Below are 18,975 nucleotides of genomic sequence, written 5' to 3' on the forward strand. Positions count from 1 at the left end.
GCGGCAGAACCTCGGCGGTGGAACCATCATCTCGCTTCGAGGATCGGCTAGTCAGCAAAAAGGGTGTGCCTCAGAAGCTGCCCTTTCAGCCTCAGGCAGAAAGAAGCTTGGGCACCCGACCTCAGCAAACGATGTGAGCTCCTGCTTTTGATGACTTGATGACAAAGATGCCAATGGTTTTGATTGGTGCTTTGGTCTCCAAGAATAAAGCCGTAAGGTATGTAATCATGGGCAGGCCGCAAACCTGCCATGTGCCACCGCCCGCTACACGGCAAGCCTCCAGCGCCGTCTCCAAACGTGTCCCAGCTTCCATTCCATCCCCACTTCTGAATCTCTTCTTTTCCAACCACAACTCCCCCTTCCCCCTCAGAAAAACTGACGATCCTCCAGCGCGACGCTGCATCACGCCCATCCCGTCGGCGGCATAAGATAACTGTATTCATCGAGACTATCATCGTACACTGACGAACATCGTATTTCGCCTTCGAGGACCGCAAGAGTCCGACTGTGGGTGAAATCAAATCAAGTAGTAGACCGTCGACGGCTCCTGCCACTTGAAAATTCTCCTCTGTGACCTCCTTGGGACGACTCGTCAAGAAAGGCGTCGCACGCTCTGTCCGTACAAAGTAGAGAGTCATCCAATCCAGGAACTCGATCCATTCGTACCTTTAGAGTGCTGGATACAGTGCCGTCGCGCGACATTTTGGGATACCTACCTTATTTCTGCCTGCGCGGTCTGTAAAACAAAATACACACAAAAGCTGTTGATCGAGGGAAGGAGCGGCCGGACCTACCTGCCTGATTTTACTCTAGGAAAGAGCGTGGCACTCTTTTACTCTTGACTACCTACCTACCTACTTCCACTTCCTGGACGTCGCGTACCTCCTCGCGCTCTCAGTAAACCTCTTCTTGAACAACCCTTCTTGCAGGCCGCAAAGAGCAAAAAAAAGAAGCCCTAGCTGTTGGCACTTCGTCTGTTTTGCCTCGAGCCTGCCCACCACAACCAAACTACCTACCTTTTTCCCAATCGTACTTCGCTCGCAGACAAACTCCTGAGGAAAAACACCACAATCGCCATCACCATATCTTAGTTGCCAGCGAGCGCCCTGCAGAATGGCTGCCCCGACTTCTGCCGCCGCTGCTGTGGCGGAGCTAGAAGCCGCCCTCGAACCCATGCAGAATTACAAGGCTCCTGGTGTCACCGCCAATCGCATTGCTAATATCACTACCATCTGTGTCGACAACATTCAGGTACGATACGATATCGAACGCAGCATCGCATCTCGCTTGCCTAGTCAAGTACCTAGACTAACCTCGAAACTTTCTCTGTAGAATGAGTCGGTTCTCATCCAGAAGCTGTATACCACGTTCAAGAAGTTTACTGCTCCATACAAGCTTGGAGTCCTATACGTGATAGACTCTGTGATGCGCAAGTGGCTTGACCAAGCCAGAGTGTCTGGTCAGCCTGTTGATGGTACTGCGAGAGATGGAACTTTTGGCGCTGGTTGTCACCGAATTACCGGTCTCATGCACACCCTCATCAGTGACATGGTGCAGTTGCGCCTCGAAGGCCAAAAGGTACGCATCAAATGTTGCAGTTTTGAAGCACCCTCCACAACAATACTTTGTGTGTTTGCACATCTCATAACGGTTTCGATATGGGCCGGGATGCCTTTCGCCCTTCATCCTTTCATCTACCTCCTACCGGAGAATGTGAGAGTGAACGCTTGAGACTCGCTCGGACACGTTTAATGGTGTCTATATGTTCTTTGCTTTCTATTGATGTGGTTGAATAATCTACTTACACTGCTGCCCTTTATGTAGGAGAAACTGCTTAAGCTGCTCGAGATATGGCGTAGAGTAGCCACTTTCTCTCCTGACGTCCTCGATGATTTTCAGCGGAAGATTGAATCTTCGCCTGACCCGAGTATGTCACCACCCCGCCAGATGATCAATAGGCTTCATCGCCTCCTTTGTGCTAGTATAGCTCCACGATTCGCTGACTCCTCTGCCCGTTCAGTTCAGTCCTACACGCCTGAGGGTAGTCCCCCACCAGGCTTGGTCGAGGCCATGGGCTACAGATCCAAATCCGCGGTTCCCCCCGCTGCTCAACCTCGACCTGCTGATGCCAACAGTATCATCGCCAATCTGGCCAAACTTACGCAGTCCGTCCAGAGTCAGCCTCAGACACAGGGCTACGGCCAGCCGCAGAATAGTCAGAGTCAGAGTAACGGACATGGCCAGAACTTCACCCATGGTCACAATTACAGTCAGGCCCATGGTAATGTCCAGCCTCCCGCCCCGGCTCAGACTCAGACCCCGGCGGTGCCTCAGAACTTGCAAGACTTGCTGTCTAGACTCCAGAGCTCCACGCCACAGCAGCAGCAGCAGCAGCAGCAGCCGCCGCCGCCTCCAGCTCCTCCCGTCAATCAGTTCCCTCAGGCTCCGTACTCTGTGCCTCCTTTCCCTGGTGGCCCCCCTAACCCGACGGCTCCGTACGCGTATACCCAAGGCCAGCCCCAGGCTCCTCCTGTTGGTCTGCCGTTCCCAGGAGCTGGTCCTCAGCCTCCGCAAGGAGTCAACGGTCAGCAAATGGCTCTCATGCAGATGTTTGCCAATTCGGGATTCACCGCGGAGCAAATTGTTGCCGCGCTTGCGGCTGCAAGCAACCAGAACAGCGCTGCTCCTACGGGACCGCCTCTCCCCACGCCCTCGACCACATCTACTCCACTCCCCATCGCGGCCCAGAATTACTACGGCAGCGGTCAGGGATGGGGCGGTCCTGTTCAGCCCACTGGCACCAGCGAGGGGTCTCGCTACAATCGCAACCCAGGAGGAGATGGTAGCAAATATCAACATACTCGGTCGCGGTCCAGATCGCCTGGCCGCCGTTGGAACTCGGGCGGTTCTTCTCACGACCGCAACAATGGCTACGACTATGGACATCGCTCCCCCGATCGAGGCCGTCATGACAGTAGAGACGGTCGCTATGGTAGCGAGTATCGTCAGCGTAGCCCTCATGGAAGCCACAGTGCTTCTCAAGGAGACCGTGGTGACTCGCGCCGTGGCTCGGATGCCAAGTGGGTTGAGTACGACCGTAATCTGAAGCCTGGGCACATCAAGGTTCTGAGCCGCACGCTATTCGTCGGCGGTGTCAAGTAAGTATAGCTAGAAGCATTCCACTCGTCGGAACGTCGACTGACAGCCTCCATAGCCAGTCTGAGCACGAGCTCCGTGCCATCTTTACTCGATTTGGCCAGGTTCAGTCTTGCATCGTTAACAAGGACAAGCGACACGCCTTCGTCAAGATGGTCTCCCGTGAGGATGCCGTTCGTGCCAAGGATGGCATGGAGATGCGTGCCAATGGCAACATGCCGCAGAATGATGATGAGTCGCAGCTGAGAGTAAGTCTCAAAGACCTGTGTTTACCAAGTAACTCGACTGACACAACCTAGACCCGCTGGGGTGTTGGCTTTGGTCCGCGTGACTGTAGCGACTACCGTACGGGTGTTAGCATCATCCCCATCAGCAAGCTCACCGAGGCTGATCGCAAGTGGATGTTGACTGCCGAGTATGGAGGCAGTGGCGGTAAACCCATCGAAGAGGGCATGGTCGTTGAGGAGCCCGATATCGAGATCGGCAACGGTGTTTCCTCCAAGGCCATCAGCCGCCGCATGCAGACCGACAAGAGCGGCAACCACGGACCTCGTTCTACTCGTGCTGGCGGACGCGACGACAGCCGCGAGGACCTTGGTCGTTGGCGCCGTGGCCGCGACCGCGACCGTGACCAGCGTCGTGACGACAAGAAGTTCTCTTCGGCCAACTCTCAGCCGCTCCCGCAGCAGTTCCCATACGGCATCGGTACCTTGCCCAACGGCATGCCTGCGTACCCTCCCGGCTTCGCGTTCCCGGCCGCCAAGGACAACTAAGTTTTTCTCTCCTCCGCGGCCTCTCGGATCCGCTGAGCGTTGTATATGGAAGGGGGTATACTTTATTTGCTTCTGCATTTCAACGTCCTTTTGGACCCTCGCGAGCTTGGGCTTTTTGGCCTGCAACAATCATGGATGTGTGCATTGGGCCGGCGTTCATATATGGGGGGAAGGAGGGCAAGGATATCAAAGGGGGAAAAGGAAATACCCGCACCAAAAGTAACTGAGCTCACTTGGAGAGGAAAGGGGGGTGGGTCAGGACTTTGTTTTTTTTTTTTTTCGATACCCCGCGTACTGCGATGCTTATCGTAGTCTTGCTGGCTTTTGGGCTTCAAGGGTTTGGTAAACTGGTTCTTGGTTGTAGGGCGATTTTCACTCGAACCCTCCCGTTGTATCGTAGGAAAAAGAAAAGGAATATTTGAGTCTACATCTGGTTCATTGAAGCTTTGTGATGCCCTGGTGATTTGGACAAAGTCCGCAAAAGAGCACTGTCTTACACCCCTCGGCTATGCGAGATGGCGATGAAGAAAGGTGCTCTCCCACTGATATAATCGTCACATTTGACCCCAAAGAAAGTGCAGCTCAAGAATCAGAATTCTTGAACACAACACGTATAGCTCATGTTCAATCTATTCATGTGCATGGACGTACTGACAAAGATACCCTTGAATCTGTGTATGGGCTAGGAAAAGAATAAAGCAGAGGCAGCTTGTTAGATCATCCTCCTCCCTACCAATACACCTGATTCCGAAAGGTTTTGACAGTACCGTATTGTATCTTCCCTCCTTACTAACCATACCTTCCACACGTGACGCATTGTCGCCATAAGAAGGCTGTATAACCCCCCCTCAATCCCATCTCCGTCACCATCCAGGAGGCGACCCGTCTAGGTCGACGGCTCAGGTCAAACTTGGCTGGGTGGTGGAGTGGTCAATAGTTCAGTAATCAAAACGCTAACCAGCCTTACTCGACGACAGGCTCCCGAGTTCGAGTCCCAGCATGAGCACCGACAGATGTAGCCCCTAGTTCAGCACCGGGAGGGGTGAACTGTTTTTTTGGGTTATACTTATCAGAGAGTGTAGAATGTAGATTACTACCTTATGCGGTGTCTTTGTTGCTACCTCTTCTTGGTCCGCTTCAGGGAGCTAGCTATCTAAAAATGACATTCTTTGCGCCTCCCTTGAATTCCGTTGTCTCATCTTGGGAAATATAGATGACGCTGTTGCTTCGAGGGTAGCATGTTCTGCAGCGACTTGTTCCTGATCCGGGACATAACTCGCTCGTGAGAATATGGGCAGCATTTGTTGAGACCAAAGTATGGCCAAAGGGTATATTGCCGTACGCTCTTCAATATCACAAGGCCATTCGATTGCTCAATCGAGCCAGTGCCCTCTCATAACATGCCGTCACTTCCTTCATATTCACCATAGAATATACTACGTGAGCGAGAGCGGGACTGAAGAAGAATAGAGACTGCGCTTTTTTATACGGATCATAGTCCTTAAGATAAGCAAGGAACACTACGATTTAGGTAGACACACCTCACAACCACACAGCACATACATACTATAGCCGTAGATGCTTGGATCTATATGCTTAGCTCTTTTCGGTTTACACCCTTGTCGTGTTTAGATTAGAGGGAGGGGCCTGGAGGAGGCATTACATAGGGAATGAAATCGCTTTCGAAAGCCCCTTCCCATGTCCACTACTGCTCCGCAAAGGGAAGCTAGTGGGTGGCTACTGCTTCTTTCTAACTTTCGATTAGCGGCGGAGGTAAGATCCAAAACCTGCAGTCAGGTAGGTGAACACGGGAATGAGGCTAGCAGAGCGGACAAGGCCATTATCTCCCACCTCAGCATATGGATTCGGTTTGTTCTACCCTCCAGACCTTCCCCAAATGTCATATTGGCACCGTGATTCAATTCTTAATCAGAGTACTATATTATAGTAACGTCTATAGTGGCCGTCTACGAGATGACTATTAGGCATAACCTTTACTTGCCGAAATTATATTATATGAATAAAGAGGTCGCTATTTTTTAGGTAGTTTGAATAATACATCTAAATTCTAGAAGGGTCTTCTATTAAAATAACTTCTATCCTCTATTAAAGTCTAGATAAATTAGTAACAGGCTTATTATTAGGATGTATCACATCAATTCGAATCTCACTCTATATAATCTCGGTTTAATGTCGTAAGTCTTGGTATTCGTCTAACAGAATTATTCACATCCTCTTAGCCTCAAAAGGCCGTCAACTAGTCAAGCTCGAGTCTGATAGAGGCAACAGGAGCCCTCTCAGCTTACAAAACCCATAAGCTAGTAGACAAGCTTGTATCTGATACAGGCAAGAGCGGCCTTTTCAGCTTATAGAGGCCACAAGCTGACTAAGTTCGTATCTTAGAAAGGCGATATCGGCCCTTCTTTGAAGCGTTTTCGCTTCTTCTTCACTCCGAAAGCGTAGCCCAAATGCTCTTCTCGAGGTCCCCTTCCTCATATTCGTAATCCCACCCCCTCATCGTAGATAGGGTCGTCGATATTCACCTGATCCATGAGCAGATCAAGCTTCGTCATCTCGCAAAGCTCCTGCAGATCCAAGTCCCTCGACACGTTGCGCACATGCCGACGCTCGAGGGCCACGGAGCCCACGTCGGTCAGCGGCCGGAGACGGGTAACCCGCAGCGACCTGCGGCGGAACATCTTTTGGTTCTCCTGCTGAATTTCCTCGACCTTCGCCAGCAAGGGCTGTGTCGCGTCGCCCTCAAAGTGCGATTTGGGGCAGTGTAGGCCGAGGGTGGAATACGCCGGCCCCTGGATGACGCCGACGGTGGCGTCCGGGTGACGGATGAGCTGGCCGGAAGAGAGCATTCTTCGTCCTCTCTCAACGCCCGTCTTGGGCTCTTGGTCCTGATTATTCTGATGTGGTGCCGGGGGGATCGGCGTGCTCGATGACAGGTATCGGACGGCGCACGGGACGACGAGGTCGCATGCCCGCCGGCATTGGGGGTAGGACGAATTTGGCCGGAGGCTCGTCCTCCTTGTTCAGCGAGAGGAGCATTACTCGGCCACTCGCGTCTCCAATAGCAAGCCTCGAGTAACATGGAGAAAAGGCTCCGCATGCTATAGCTCCAGGGGCCTCCAAAAGGTCCCGGACGAGGGGCTGCCGGAAGTTGCGTACGTTCCACACCTTGACCACTCCATCTGATCCGCCGGTGTAGAAGCGGTCCGCTGTGGTCCCCCACGCCGTGAATTTGACACCCACGTCCAAGTCTTCTCGCTTTCCCAAGTTTTCGTCGAATTCATCAATCGGCTTCTTATGCCGGAGAGCGTGGATAGGCTTGTCGCCTCGGGAGGTATCCCATACGTACACTTTTCCATCGGTGCAAGCCGCAGTCACGTATGAGCAGAGGACGCTGTTGGGCTTGATGGTGAGCTCGTTGATATCCTTGGCCGGGCAATCCAGACACTGCATCTCGCCAAAGGCTGTATCACCTTCAGGTGTCAAGCTAGGGCGGAAGATGCGAATCTGCGTCAGAGTATAGTCGTCGACCATCAACCCAGCCGGCGATGTTGCCACGATGAAGCTCGGTAGGTTGGGATGCCAAACCACCTCAAAGACGTTCTGCGTGGACGCCGTCAAGACCTTGATCTTCTCGCCCGTAAGGCAGTTCCAAAGACAGATCTCGCCGGTGTTCAACTTCTCATCAGGAATGTCGTTATCATCTCCTGTGAGACTGCGGGGAGAGTAGCCAACGAGGAGCAAGTGCTGCACGCCTTCGGCTAAGCCCCATTGCATCGTTGCTGGGAAGTAAGCCCATTTCTGGGTCGCTGTCGTCTCCTCATTTCCTTCATCCCACGCTCTGGAGCCTGTGTATACCTGGTATGGGCTCTGAGATATGTTGTCGTTGTCAACGCGGTAGACCCGGACAGCTTGGGTGGACACATCAGTGGCAGTTGCCACCATGCCAGATTCATGCTTGGAAACTGCCACAAAGTTGACGTTGCCCGCGTGTGCCCAGGTGCCCAAAGCCTCCATGTTTGCTCCTCTGTCGTCGACCTTCCACACCTTGACGGTCTTGTCGAAACTTGACGTGTAGGCACGTTTATTGCTGCGATCATAGTCAGAAGACACGACGGAGGAGTAGAGCCACGGGCTCTGACTCTCTCTCATAGCCTCTGTGGAGTTCTCGCCCTTCTCGACAATCGGTCGAGGGACTCTGTGATCCGGATACGCCTTGAGCCGACCCAACGTCGTCGAGCAAAGCAAAAGGTTACCGGCCTTGTTATATTGCTGGTTGTGCGAATCGGAATGAGCCGTGGCACCGCAGATGAAATTCGTATCCGAGGTCCAGGCAATCGTCATAATGTCACCAGCGCAACCCACCCACTCTGCCCGCATCTCCATGTCGTCTTCATGAGCCTTCCTAAACTCGTTGGTGAAGTTAACGTGGCGACGCATCCGGCCGAAACCTCGATTTCCGTCGATTTCCCGTGCCAGCAGGAGCGTAGAGATCTGACTGGTACGCTGTGCCTCGCCCTGCTTGTCGGACTCGTCCACCTCCAACGTCAGCACCTTTGGATGCCGGGCCGGTCTCTTGTGCCGATTCGCCAGCTCGTCGAGGAAGTTCTGAATCGCAACGTGGTCTCGCTGCGCGAGCGTTCCCTTCAGTTCGATCATAGGTGGTATAGTCGTGAGCAAGTCGGGCCGCTTTCTCAGCATCTTTCCCAGCTCTCTGTCCGTATTGTCCCTCCGCTTGTGCTTAACCTTCTTGTCACACATGGCCCGCACTGTTCTCCGTACGTCATCCAACTCGTCGGGGGTGAAGTCCACGTGGAAGGGCAGCGAGCTCAGTGCTGCTGTCGCCGGTAGGTTTCGGACAAGCTTGGAAGTGCCACGAAGAATCGTCTCGCGCTCTTCCGTTGTGGTGTATGGCCGCCGCGGCATCGTCATCCAGGCTACTTTGGCCTTGTGGCCCGGGGTAGCCACGGCCTTGGCTTGTGAGTCGTGCGCCTTCCATGACTTGAAGGACCTGGCTTGCGCCCTCGTTCTGTAGTTCGCTGGCGAAACGGCGACGATCGGGGCTTCTGTAGCTGGAGCTCGAGGCGCTGGGTCGGTTTCTTGCTCGGGTTTTGGCTGGTACTCGTGCTCGGGCTCTGCTTGGTGATCTACCTCAGGTGCCGGGTGAGGCTCTCGTCGAGGCTTCGGACGAGACTTCGGTCGAGGTTGTGTCTTCGCCGGCCGCGGCGCTGGCCTCGGCACTGGCCTCGCTGGCGCCGTCGAAGGACCTTGTTCGGAAGCAAGCCTCGATCCGCGATAACCGTCCGGGTGGAGGGGGACCGGAATTCCACCAAAATTCAGAGGCTTTTTCTTGAATTCCTAAAACAAGAAGTCAGTACTATACTCACGCATTGCCGTCCTGAGGCGGGCCGGTACGCAAGTAAGAAGTGTAAGGGCCGGTTCTCACCTCGTGATTGTCGCAATAGTGGGCTATACGATAACGCGCGAGCGCGGCTAGCTCCCTGACTGCATTTTGAGACAGGAAGCCTTCGTTGATGTTGATCACATGGTCCTCTATAGCGGAACGGTACACCTCTCCAAGTACCTGAGGCCTTTGTGTTAGAAAATGCGCTTCCGAAGAAGACTAGTGCGAGTACGAGAGAGAGACAGATAGAGAAAACAAGGCAAGAGAGAGAGAGAGCGTCCTACTTACCCGTCGAGCGATATCCGCAATCCTGAACTCATCGTGCGGAACATTAAGCAACGCCTCAGTGATGTACGGCCTGACCTGCGCATTCAGGCACCGCATCCATTTCTCAGAGTCACCGCCCTTCGGGTCGACAGGAAAGTCGGGGCCATAGTCTGTTCGTTGCCTCTTTCGGGGCGGTTCGGCCTCGGCAGGCCGTGACCTGGTTTCATGGTCGTCGTCGAGCGTGAGGTCGATAATGTCCGTCGTCTTCTTCTTCTTCGGAGCGGCTGTCAAATCGATCGTCGCGACGGCTGACTTTCCTTTCGGACTCGCAAGCATTATTGCGGTCCTTAGACATCGCCGACGCGTGGTCGTCGTCGAGCTAAGGTCCGGCCAGCGCGCGCGCGTAAAGTGTAAAGTGAAGGTCGTCAGACGCGTAATTGTAGATCGTCAGGTCGCAGTAATTAGAGTGAAGAAGGTAGCTATAACGGGTCAACAGAGGCGGGTCGGGTGGGAGTGCCAATAAAAAGTGGACCCAGTCACCTTTCTAACACTCGCAAGGGTCTAAAACAGTCTTATGTAAGAAATGCCGTTCTTTTCTCGAGATTTAAGAAGTTAGAACGGTAATTATAAATTTTTTTAAGTAATTAATTCTTCTTAATTCTTTTTATCATCACTCTAAAATGTTATTAATATAGTATAAGTAAATTTATATAGAATTTGTTACAGTCTTATAGCTAAACAAAGATTGATTAACTGTTCAGCATTAAAGAAGTATTCAAATTGTTCAACGACATTGTATTCGAACATTGAATTGTTATACAAACATGGAAATGATGTAACCTAGGACATCTGCGACAGGTCTTTGCGCGCAAGTCCTGTCGCTTAATGGCATGTGAATGCTTCGTTTTTTCAGTGACATATCAAGCTTCTAGGCTCTTCGCGAAGGCAGCATCGCGCTGGGTCACAAGAACATCCCAGCAAAGCAAACTCAATTCCTTGAAGAACCTTTAGACAAAATATTTCCAGAGACATATTCTACTACTATTTATTGCACATTTAGATATTGTATAGGTTTGTCATTTGACAAGAAAGAACTCGATATCAAAGTTGCGGTCGCCGTCCTGCGCTGGTACAACACAGCATATCGCGTCACCCGCCCAGGTACTTTGGCCATCGCGTACATCGAGCGTGAACGACAAGTACCCTACCTTACCTAGAGAACGGAAGTTTAAATGCGCCTGTAGATGAACGGTCCAATCGAATGGCTTTAGAAGAACGTCGGACCAAATAGCCCCTCCCCCAATACTGTCGTGTCGCGTACCGGACCGGAGCGCCACTGGCTTCGGAGGCCATCAGCCCCGCTGATGTCAACCCCGATGTGCCAGTTCACGCCAGAAGCCTGCCCATATGGCAAGCGCAATTGCGCATCAAAGTCGGAAAAGACATGTCTCAAACATTACCTAGGTAACTTACACGGATTGACAACGGAATTATGTTCAATCAAGGGCATGTCACTTGGTATTACTATTGAGTATATAGCGAAGTATAGAAATTATAACTTATGTAATTATCGCGATATAACTATAAAATATGCATCAAAGCAGTAACAATTAATATTAAAACTGACTTGGCCATCACTGGTATAAAATAAGATAGTGTGTCTTCTTGAAATTTATTGGGTGTAACTCTAGAAAGCCAATAAATCAGATCATCTTATATAGTACAGCATTGCCCGCCTTTATATGACACGACATCATCCAACGCCAATCCTCTAAATAAACAGACCGTCTAAAGCTTGGCCTTGGCGGCTGGCTCCGCGTTGACCTCTTCGTACATCTGGTCGATCTGCGTCCTGAACGCCTTGGCAGTTTGCGGTCTCTTGAGCTTCAGACTGTTCGTACGAGGTTAGCAGGTGCCCATGTCTAGTGCTAAAAGATAGCTTTCACTTACGTAGGTGTCAGTAGCTCGTTCTCAATGCTGAAGGGGTCGATGGTCAGGTAAACACTGCGCACACGCTCATAGCTGTTGAACTTATGTTTCTTGCCGATCCGGTCAAGCTCTGCAAGCAGGGCCTTCCTGACCTTGTTGTCGGCGCCAGCTGCCTTGATCGCTGCAATATCGGTCTTATCGATGGTCTTCTTCAAGATCTTGCTTGCAAATGGCGCAAAGTTCTCCGGGTCAACACCAAAGACAGCAACGAGCGACGACTGAGACGGGTCACCGTGAACGTATGCCATGGCCAGAAGACTGCAGCTACCCAAGTAGACGTTCTCGATACGCTCAGGCGAGATGTACTCTCCTTGCGACAGCTTAAGAACGTTCTTCTTGCGATCAACGATCTTGAAGCGACCCATGTTGTCGACCTCGGCAATATCTCCAGTGTGGAACCAACCATCTGCATCGAGGGCCTTGCTCGTCTCCTCCTCGTTCTTGTAGTACTCCTTGAAGATGCTGGGACCACGGAGAAGAATCTCACCACGGGGGTAAGGCTTGTCTGTGACGAAGTAGTCAAAGTCGGGAACCGACTCCAAGCAGATCTCATTGCAAGAGGCTGGCGGTCCGATGTTGCCCAAGGTGAAGTCACCCTTCAGCTGAACAGTCGAGACGGCGTACGTCTCCGTCAGGCCGTATCCCTGCACAAAGTGGTTGCCGAAAGCCGCACGCAAGAACTCGTGGACGTCAGGGTCCAACTGAGCGCTACCGCTGACCATGCTGTGCGCCTTCTTGAGGCCGACAGCAGCACGAACCTTGGGGGTCCAGATTCTGTCATACAAGAAGTGAGAGTTGCTTGCCTTGCCAACGGGCTGCTTCATGTTGGCCTTCTTGGTGCTGACAACCTGGCGAGACAGGGATCCCTTGACACCGTCTGCGTCGATGGTGGCACTTCGGATGGCCGAGTTGAAGCGGTTGTACAGGCGGGGAACAGACATAAACCCTGTGGGCTTGAGAATCTTCATGTCGTCTACCAGTCCAACAATATCGCCGCGGAAGAAACCGATGCAAGCGCCTTCGGCCAGGGCGGTTTGGTCAACCATTCTTCCGTAAATGTGAGCGAGGGGCAGGTAAGAGATGTGCACGTCCTTGTAGGTAACGGTGCCGGCGGATCTCGCGGCTGTGAGGCCTGCAACGGCGTTGCCGTGGGTCAGGACGACACCCTTGGGCATACCGGTAGTTCCAGAGGTGTAGTTGATGGTGACGTAGTCGGTCGAGCGTGGGGGGCGCATAGGACGACCAGACTTGAGGCCGAGCTCCTCGACGCCAGCCATGGAGTAAATCTGGATGCCATTCTGAGCAGCGATGCCGTTCAGAACGGACAGCTTGGAGTAGCCAGCCTGCTCGCCATCGTCGAGGGAGTCAAGGCACACAATGAGCTTGAGTGATGGAAGACGCGGGGCAAGCTTCAGCAAGACGGGAATGTGCGGCAACGAGGTAGCTACGCAAGCCAAGTTGGCGTGGTTGATGATGTATTCGGTCGTATCGGGGCCGAGGGTCTCGTAGAGAGAAACGGTGAAGAGAGATTGGGATGCAGCACCGAGATCTGGTTACTTCGAGTCAGTATGCAGTTTGTACCTCGTGCTTGGCATGTGATGGTCAACGTACCGGCAATGTGCCACTCAGGACGGTTTTGCGACCACAAACCGACACCGTAGTTGTCGCTGGTGATGCCAATCTTTTGGTGAATCTCAATCAGGCCAGCGCCAAAGTTCTTGCGACGCTCGGCAACCTCGGCATAGGTAGCCCAAGTGTACTTGTTCTCCCAGTCCTTGGTCGCCGGGTTCCATGCTCGGTGACCCAAGCACTTTGCGTTGGGGCGCTTCTTGGAGGACTCCTCAAACAAGTCGTGAACGGTCTGGACGGCAGGATCAAAAGTGGACAGCAGAGGGCCGTCGCGGAAGCGCCAATGGCGGTAGATGGCGCTGCGCCCTTCCTTCTCGGAGCCTGGAATCGGGACTCCGTAGGGTGAGCCAGGAGGCGGCGGGTTGGCCAGCTCCTGTATGTATGCGGCGGTGTCTTTTGTGGGAGCCATGTTCGCAGCGACAGCGGGAATCTGTGGGGGAGTGCTGGAAGCCGAGGACTGATGGTTACGTTGCTGACGGACGATCTACCTCGATCTCGCTGCCAATTCGTTGGGGGCCGACGGTGCAGCAGGAAAAGGCGCAAACGAATACGACTGGATGCTGGAAGCCTGAAGGCGAGATGTAGGCGATGTGCGGGAGGGCAAGAGGTGAAGCTGGCTGAGGGGTGTCGAGACGGATAGGTTTTGAAAGAAATCAAAAAAAAAGTTGGAATAGGTAAACAGAAGTAATTCGTCCGAGAAGGATTTGGGACAAACGAGGAGGGCGCCTGTCTAGGTAGGTTATTCAAAGTTTGGTCTACAACGGAAGATCGAGTCGAGCCAAGTGCGCGTCGAAGCTACTTCGTACGGGGGATTCGGTTGTCGCTTCTTGGCCTCCAAGTGAGAAGGTGCAGGAAACGGAGAGACGATCCAATGAGCGAGGCCGAGTTTGGGAGCGTAGGCCGAGGCACAAGTCCCCAGAAGGGCGAGGGTGCCACTCAAAGGTCTCAAGGTCCTCGGCAACCCCAGATGGTGAGTGCGCTAAGGGGACCACTATAGCTGTAGAGAGGCGCTGATTGGTACCGAGGGACCCGCCAAGGGGGCGCTGGAGGCAGTGGCTTGCGGGGGGCGCTGGGGGCTGGCGGTGGCCGCGGTGGAGGGAGTGGGAGCTGAAGCTGGGGGTTCTGGGTCGGAGATTCGCAAATAATGGGGAAAGATACCCCGTGGTTTCCGTCATGACCTCACAGCAAAAGTGTCCACGTGGAGGAATGCGTCTGCTGTTGGCCGTGTGGGCATGCATGCTACTGGTAGGTAGGTAGGTAACACAGTAATGGCAGCCATTTGGTGAGACCTGGCCTGGAGAAACCCGAATCAACATGTGAGTTACACCAGGCCAGCCTTCAAGTTGTGATATACTACGGTATCTGTACGCAGTACGGAGTACTCCACACGTCAGAGGCTCACAAGCTGCAGCGACATCTTAGCGGGGTTATGCATATGGGGGAGGCTTAATTTCCCAGCACACGGGGATCAGTCATTCATCCAGGTAGATCCCCGACAGCGGAGCTCTCGTCCGTCACTTCCCCTGAGCACTGAATACTGTACTCAGCGAAACTCCATGCTTTAGAATGAATAACCATGAGAACTACTCATTGTCTTCCATCACGATTATGGAGCTCATCATATTGCTGATCCTCATTGTCAACCATGCCAACTCATAGGATGCTGTCAATCGATGCACGCACTGAAAAGATGATCAGTCTGTGAACGGCACTGACAAGCCGGATCTGTCACATGCCAGAGCTACCTAGACTCTCAGGTCCGGGCGCAGGATATCTGTCTTACTCCGGGCGGAGGTCATTGGACACCCGTACCCGAAAGGCCCGAACAAGTCCGGGTCCCACCTGCTACCTTTTAACAAGTCCGCCCGCCTGGAGCCGCAGTGCCGTATCAGCGGAAGGTCGAAGCCGCAGGAATAAGTGCCGAAGTTCTGCCAGCTTTCTCTCCAACATCAGGTGCCTCCCATTCCTATTGGGCAGGCAGCGAAGGGTGAATTCCGAGAGACTTGCCCTTAGCTGAGCACGTTGTGCCAACCGAGGGTCCGAGGTGTTGCCAACAAGTAGCTGACCAAGTCTCGGTTTACCTTTTTCTTATGGTTGAACTCTTCCCTCTGAGTCTATCTGTAAAAAGAGATGCAGACTGATGTAATTTCTGGTAGAAGAGGAGAGTTGCCAAGATACCTGTATAGGCACAAGTGCCCAAGGTGTTTTTTGTACGCCGCCAGCTAACCTTCAGGGTAGAACAGTGTGGCCAGGAGAGCAATGAGGAACAAGGTAGTGTACGAAGCAAGATTACGACACTCAAAAGTCATGATGCTGCCCCAGGGTCTCTTCTCCAAGATCAGCGCAGCATTGAAATGGTATTTCCGGCTGACAACTGAATGACAGACAGCAGCTGCGGGTACGAATAAGCCTACGACAGCTTTGACGTGTCAATTGTAAGAAGACGCTGATGATACAGAAAACGGCTCTGGCGGAACTAGAGAAACACAAAACAAGTGTCTTCGTTTTGGATCACGTCCGATCAGTGTGTGCTCGGGTACCGATTGCATGCCTCAGCAGCATAAGTCCTGGGATGACTCGTATGGGCTTCGGGATGACACGGCGTAGGCCAGCTGTTCTTTTCAGACTATCATTTCTGAGAGTCTTGGAAACACACAGAGAGTCAGGGTCCCGCGATAAAGAGGGGAAGACGTGGTCAGAAAGCATCGAGGGCAGGCTGGTGTTGTTGGCTGGTCCGTACCAAGTGGCCGGGGTGTGAGTTCCGAGGAAATTTTTTCGTTTCCTCGCATACAAATGTGCTGCTAATAATATTGAAACAAGATATCCAGATAAAGTAGGCGAGTCGGCCGCAGAACCCATATGTGGAAATTCAGCAGTATGTTCTTTTCGTAAGTTGGACTGACACGGCACGGTCCTGAGCAGCTCAGACTTGAGAATTTTCTTTCATGCGGCGAAGAGCAATGTAGGCGCAAATGTAGTGATCAGGCGAATTCCATATGGGCTGCCAAGAAGTTGGGTGCTGCGTTGAGGCTCTACGGGTGGCAGAAATGGACTCTCCGATGGCGGCCAAGAGTCTGGAGAACGTCCGATCCAGTGCCAATATTATGGGGGAACCCCATACAGTCGGCACCAAGGGTGAAGGATGAGCGGATGGTTTCGATGCCCAGCAAATCCAAGCCTTTCTGACATGATGTCTGGCGAGGCGAAGCTTTGCTAGAGTAGCAGTTTCGAGGCTGGCCAAGTCGGCAGAGGCAGCCGCTGTTGCAGCGAGTCGTGAGACAGGTTGGGGCCGTCGAGGGTGGACTCGTGGAGGGGGGCAGCATGGTGAGCTGGACAGCGCAAAGGCCCTTCAGAAGTCTAGAAGAGGCAAGATGTGTCAGCAGGAAGCAGCGAGGGAAAAGGGAATGCCAAGAGTATGAAGAATCTGTCGAGGGAGGATCCTTGGCAATCTGAGTATCGGACTGAGTCTGGGAGCAGGTTGTGCGGCGTCTCAGCAGCTTTTTTAAGAACAGCAAAGGGTGGTTGCGGAGTGGTGGAACGTGGAACAGAGAGACGACAGAAGCGACGACGACTTTGGGGCCCTTGAGGCCTGCATTCGCCTGCATGTCCCCGGTTTCCCGCATCGGTAGGTGACGGGAGGCCCCTGCGGATGATACGTGAAGCCAAGATTTCCTCCCCCGGGTGGCGCCTGCACGTACTTGTAAGGCAATGTATCCGCAAGACGTAGTCTCTTATTCGTAGTGTCTCCGTACGGAGTAAGCGGTATGAGTGGTACATCGTTGCTGCTGTTTCGAAATCCCCTGACACTAGGTAAGGTAGCTAAGGTGGTAAGGTAGAGAGAAACTCGGGCGGCACCCTTGGCGTTGTAACGTCCGCCGTGCTGTTTCTGTCGTAGATCTTCCATGGCGCTTGGCTTGCCAAAACGTCCATGTTCCCTCTCCTGAGTCCTCTGAGTGCGTCAAGTGCTTCAGAGAAGGAGGTCCTGCCGGTCTTTACTAAGCAGTACGTAGTTAGCACATCTCAACCGACGGGAGACTGCAGGTCTTCGCGGCAAGAGACTTCCATCGCTCTTGGCTCTTTCCCTGTCCGGCCAGATAGACTTGACAGGGGAGGAGCCATGGAGGGTTTGGCAACCCACAACCCGCCCGCTAAATGGGAATCGTGAGGGTCTCGAAGGAGGCAGGAACGGGGTAGACCTGGTAGCGAGGAAACAAGATACGTTCGGACATTTTATTTTTTCCTTAGGTTCCCTCTGCAGTCTACGAGTCCCATCCATCTGCATTCCCTTTGCGGTTTCCACCACAATCATCGTCTTCGCCCTCGTCTGTGGTCTTGTCGCAACGCAGCCAAGCTCCAAATCCCGTCCACTCTTCCATTCATTCCCCATGGCCTACCTACTCTTCTTGCTACGTTTTGCCAGTCTACTCTAGTCCCAGTTTGTTTCAACACCCACAACACGAGATGGCCCGTCGTCGAAAGTTCGGTGACACATGCTGGGCCCCGGGCGAATCATGCTTGGCATCTTGAGACTCGCTGCTCTTCAGCCTCAAACCCTCCGAGTTCTGAGCCTCTGGCCTGCAGACTCGCGCACCTGCACCAGTTTGCCATTGCACTCACTACACAGTAGTCACGCAGACACAGTACATGCCGCCGCGCTGTCCAGTGTTTCTCAATCTGAAGATCTCGCTTCAGCCTTTCACCTCAAGTCTGCCAAACCCACTCACCCACCCACACCTGTCTCTATCAGGGCTGGCCTACCTAAATGAGATCGGAGTGAGGCAAGGCTACGCAGTATGGTTTGTCGTTGCTGGCAGTTCGCATCGCTGCAGCAATGCAACGTTAATTTGGCTTCCAGACTCTCCAAGCCTATGCTCAATATCGCCGTTCCTGCATGACGAGGCTCTCTCTCTCTTTCTCGTGGGCTCTTACTCACGTTCAGAGTTGAGGAGAGCATTGCCGCCCGCTGGCGTCGTATCGCCGATCAAGCTCCGCCCATGGAACCCAGTTCACGTCTTGTCGTCCGACAAATGCGTGTGCGCGTCTCCATCAAGAACCACTCATTGTAGTCGTAGCCCCCCTCCTTCGATGTAAGCCTGCCACGAGGCCAGCGACAGAGAAGACACAGAGACAACCAAGTTACAATGTAACCAACACCCCAGGCCGTCCAACCACACGCAACAAGACAGTGAAGACTAGTGTACTGCGTTACCTGCCAGCGCCAAGCCGTGAGCCGGCATGAAGAGGAGGCTCTGTTGATCTTGTGCTGGGATTGGTCCATGGGATTTCTGGGGCCCTGCTACACACCATCTTCTCGTCTGGATAGCGCATGGCGACGGCCCAGGGGAGTCCCGTTTCAGATGCATTTCAGAGGTCTCAGGCCGTGCATTGCCCAGCACCAACCCGACCCATGGGTGTCCAGTGATGACTAGAGCCGCGACTACATGTTCCGCCTCTCAAACACTCAGACAGGGAGAGATGGGACTGCCCAGCCCATACAAAAGCATAAGTGATTTCCCCTCTTTCATGCTGTGCTGCCTCTTCTTGGACCTTTTCCCGCTCGACCGTTTCCACCCTTTTCTTCTTGTCAAACTTCCTTCTTCACTTCTCAACAGCGCACTGGGGGCAGCTTAGATTTATTTACCATACAATTTTTCTCTCCTTACTTTCGTCTCCTTTCTCTCCCGTCGAAACGAATCTCACGAATCTACTGTAACGAAACGATTACGAAAAATCGACAAG

The 18,975-nt window shown here is 53.0% G+C and overlaps 4 protein-coding genes across 4 annotated transcripts; 1 reads left to right on the forward strand and 3 right to left on the reverse strand.

The window, feature by feature from the left end:
* Positions 1-1,113: 1,113 nt before the first annotated feature.
* Positions 1,114-3,929, forward strand: N0V96_006658 (uncharacterized protein; the record flags this gene model as incomplete). The annotated part of the gene is made up of 6 exons (XM_053197744.2): positions 1,114-1,251; positions 1,333-1,578; positions 1,825-1,927; positions 2,021-3,158; positions 3,215-3,404; positions 3,456-3,929. The coding sequence occupies 6 exons, from the start codon at positions 1,114-1,116 to the stop codon at positions 3,927-3,929; spliced, it is 2,289 nt and encodes a 762-aa protein (XP_053044822.2).
* Positions 3,930-6,421: 2,492 nt separating this feature from the next.
* N0V96_006659 (uncharacterized protein) lies at positions 6,422-6,796 on the reverse strand (the record flags this gene model as incomplete). The annotated part of the gene is made up of 1 exon (XM_065757791.1): positions 6,422-6,796. One exon carries the CDS (start codon positions 6,794-6,796, stop codon positions 6,422-6,424), a length of 375 nt encoding a protein of 124 aa, XP_065613708.1.
* A 43-nt stretch (positions 6,797-6,839) lies between these two features.
* On the reverse strand, positions 6,840-9,954 carry N0V96_006660 (uncharacterized protein; the record flags this gene model as incomplete). The annotated part of the gene is made up of 2 exons (XM_053197745.2): positions 6,840-9,305; positions 9,640-9,954. 2 exons carry the CDS (start codon positions 9,952-9,954, stop codon positions 6,840-6,842), a joined length of 2,781 nt encoding a protein of 926 aa, XP_053044823.2.
* Positions 9,955-11,406: 1,452 nt separating this feature from the next.
* Positions 11,407-13,645, reverse strand: FAA2_1 (medium-chain fatty acid-CoA ligase faa2; the record flags this gene model as incomplete). The annotated part of the gene is made up of 3 exons (XM_053197746.2): positions 11,407-11,509; positions 11,569-13,156; positions 13,219-13,645. 3 exons carry the CDS (start codon positions 13,643-13,645, stop codon positions 11,407-11,409), a joined length of 2,118 nt encoding a protein of 705 aa, XP_053044824.2.
* Positions 13,646-18,975: the final 5,330 nt, after the last annotated feature.

This window comes from Colletotrichum fioriniae (genome assembly GCF_027942845.1).
Source record: "Colletotrichum fioriniae strain IMI 355084 chromosome Unknown scaffold_7, whole genome shotgun sequence".
Taxonomy (NCBI): Eukaryota; Fungi; Ascomycota; class Sordariomycetes; order Glomerellales; family Glomerellaceae; genus Colletotrichum; species Colletotrichum fioriniae.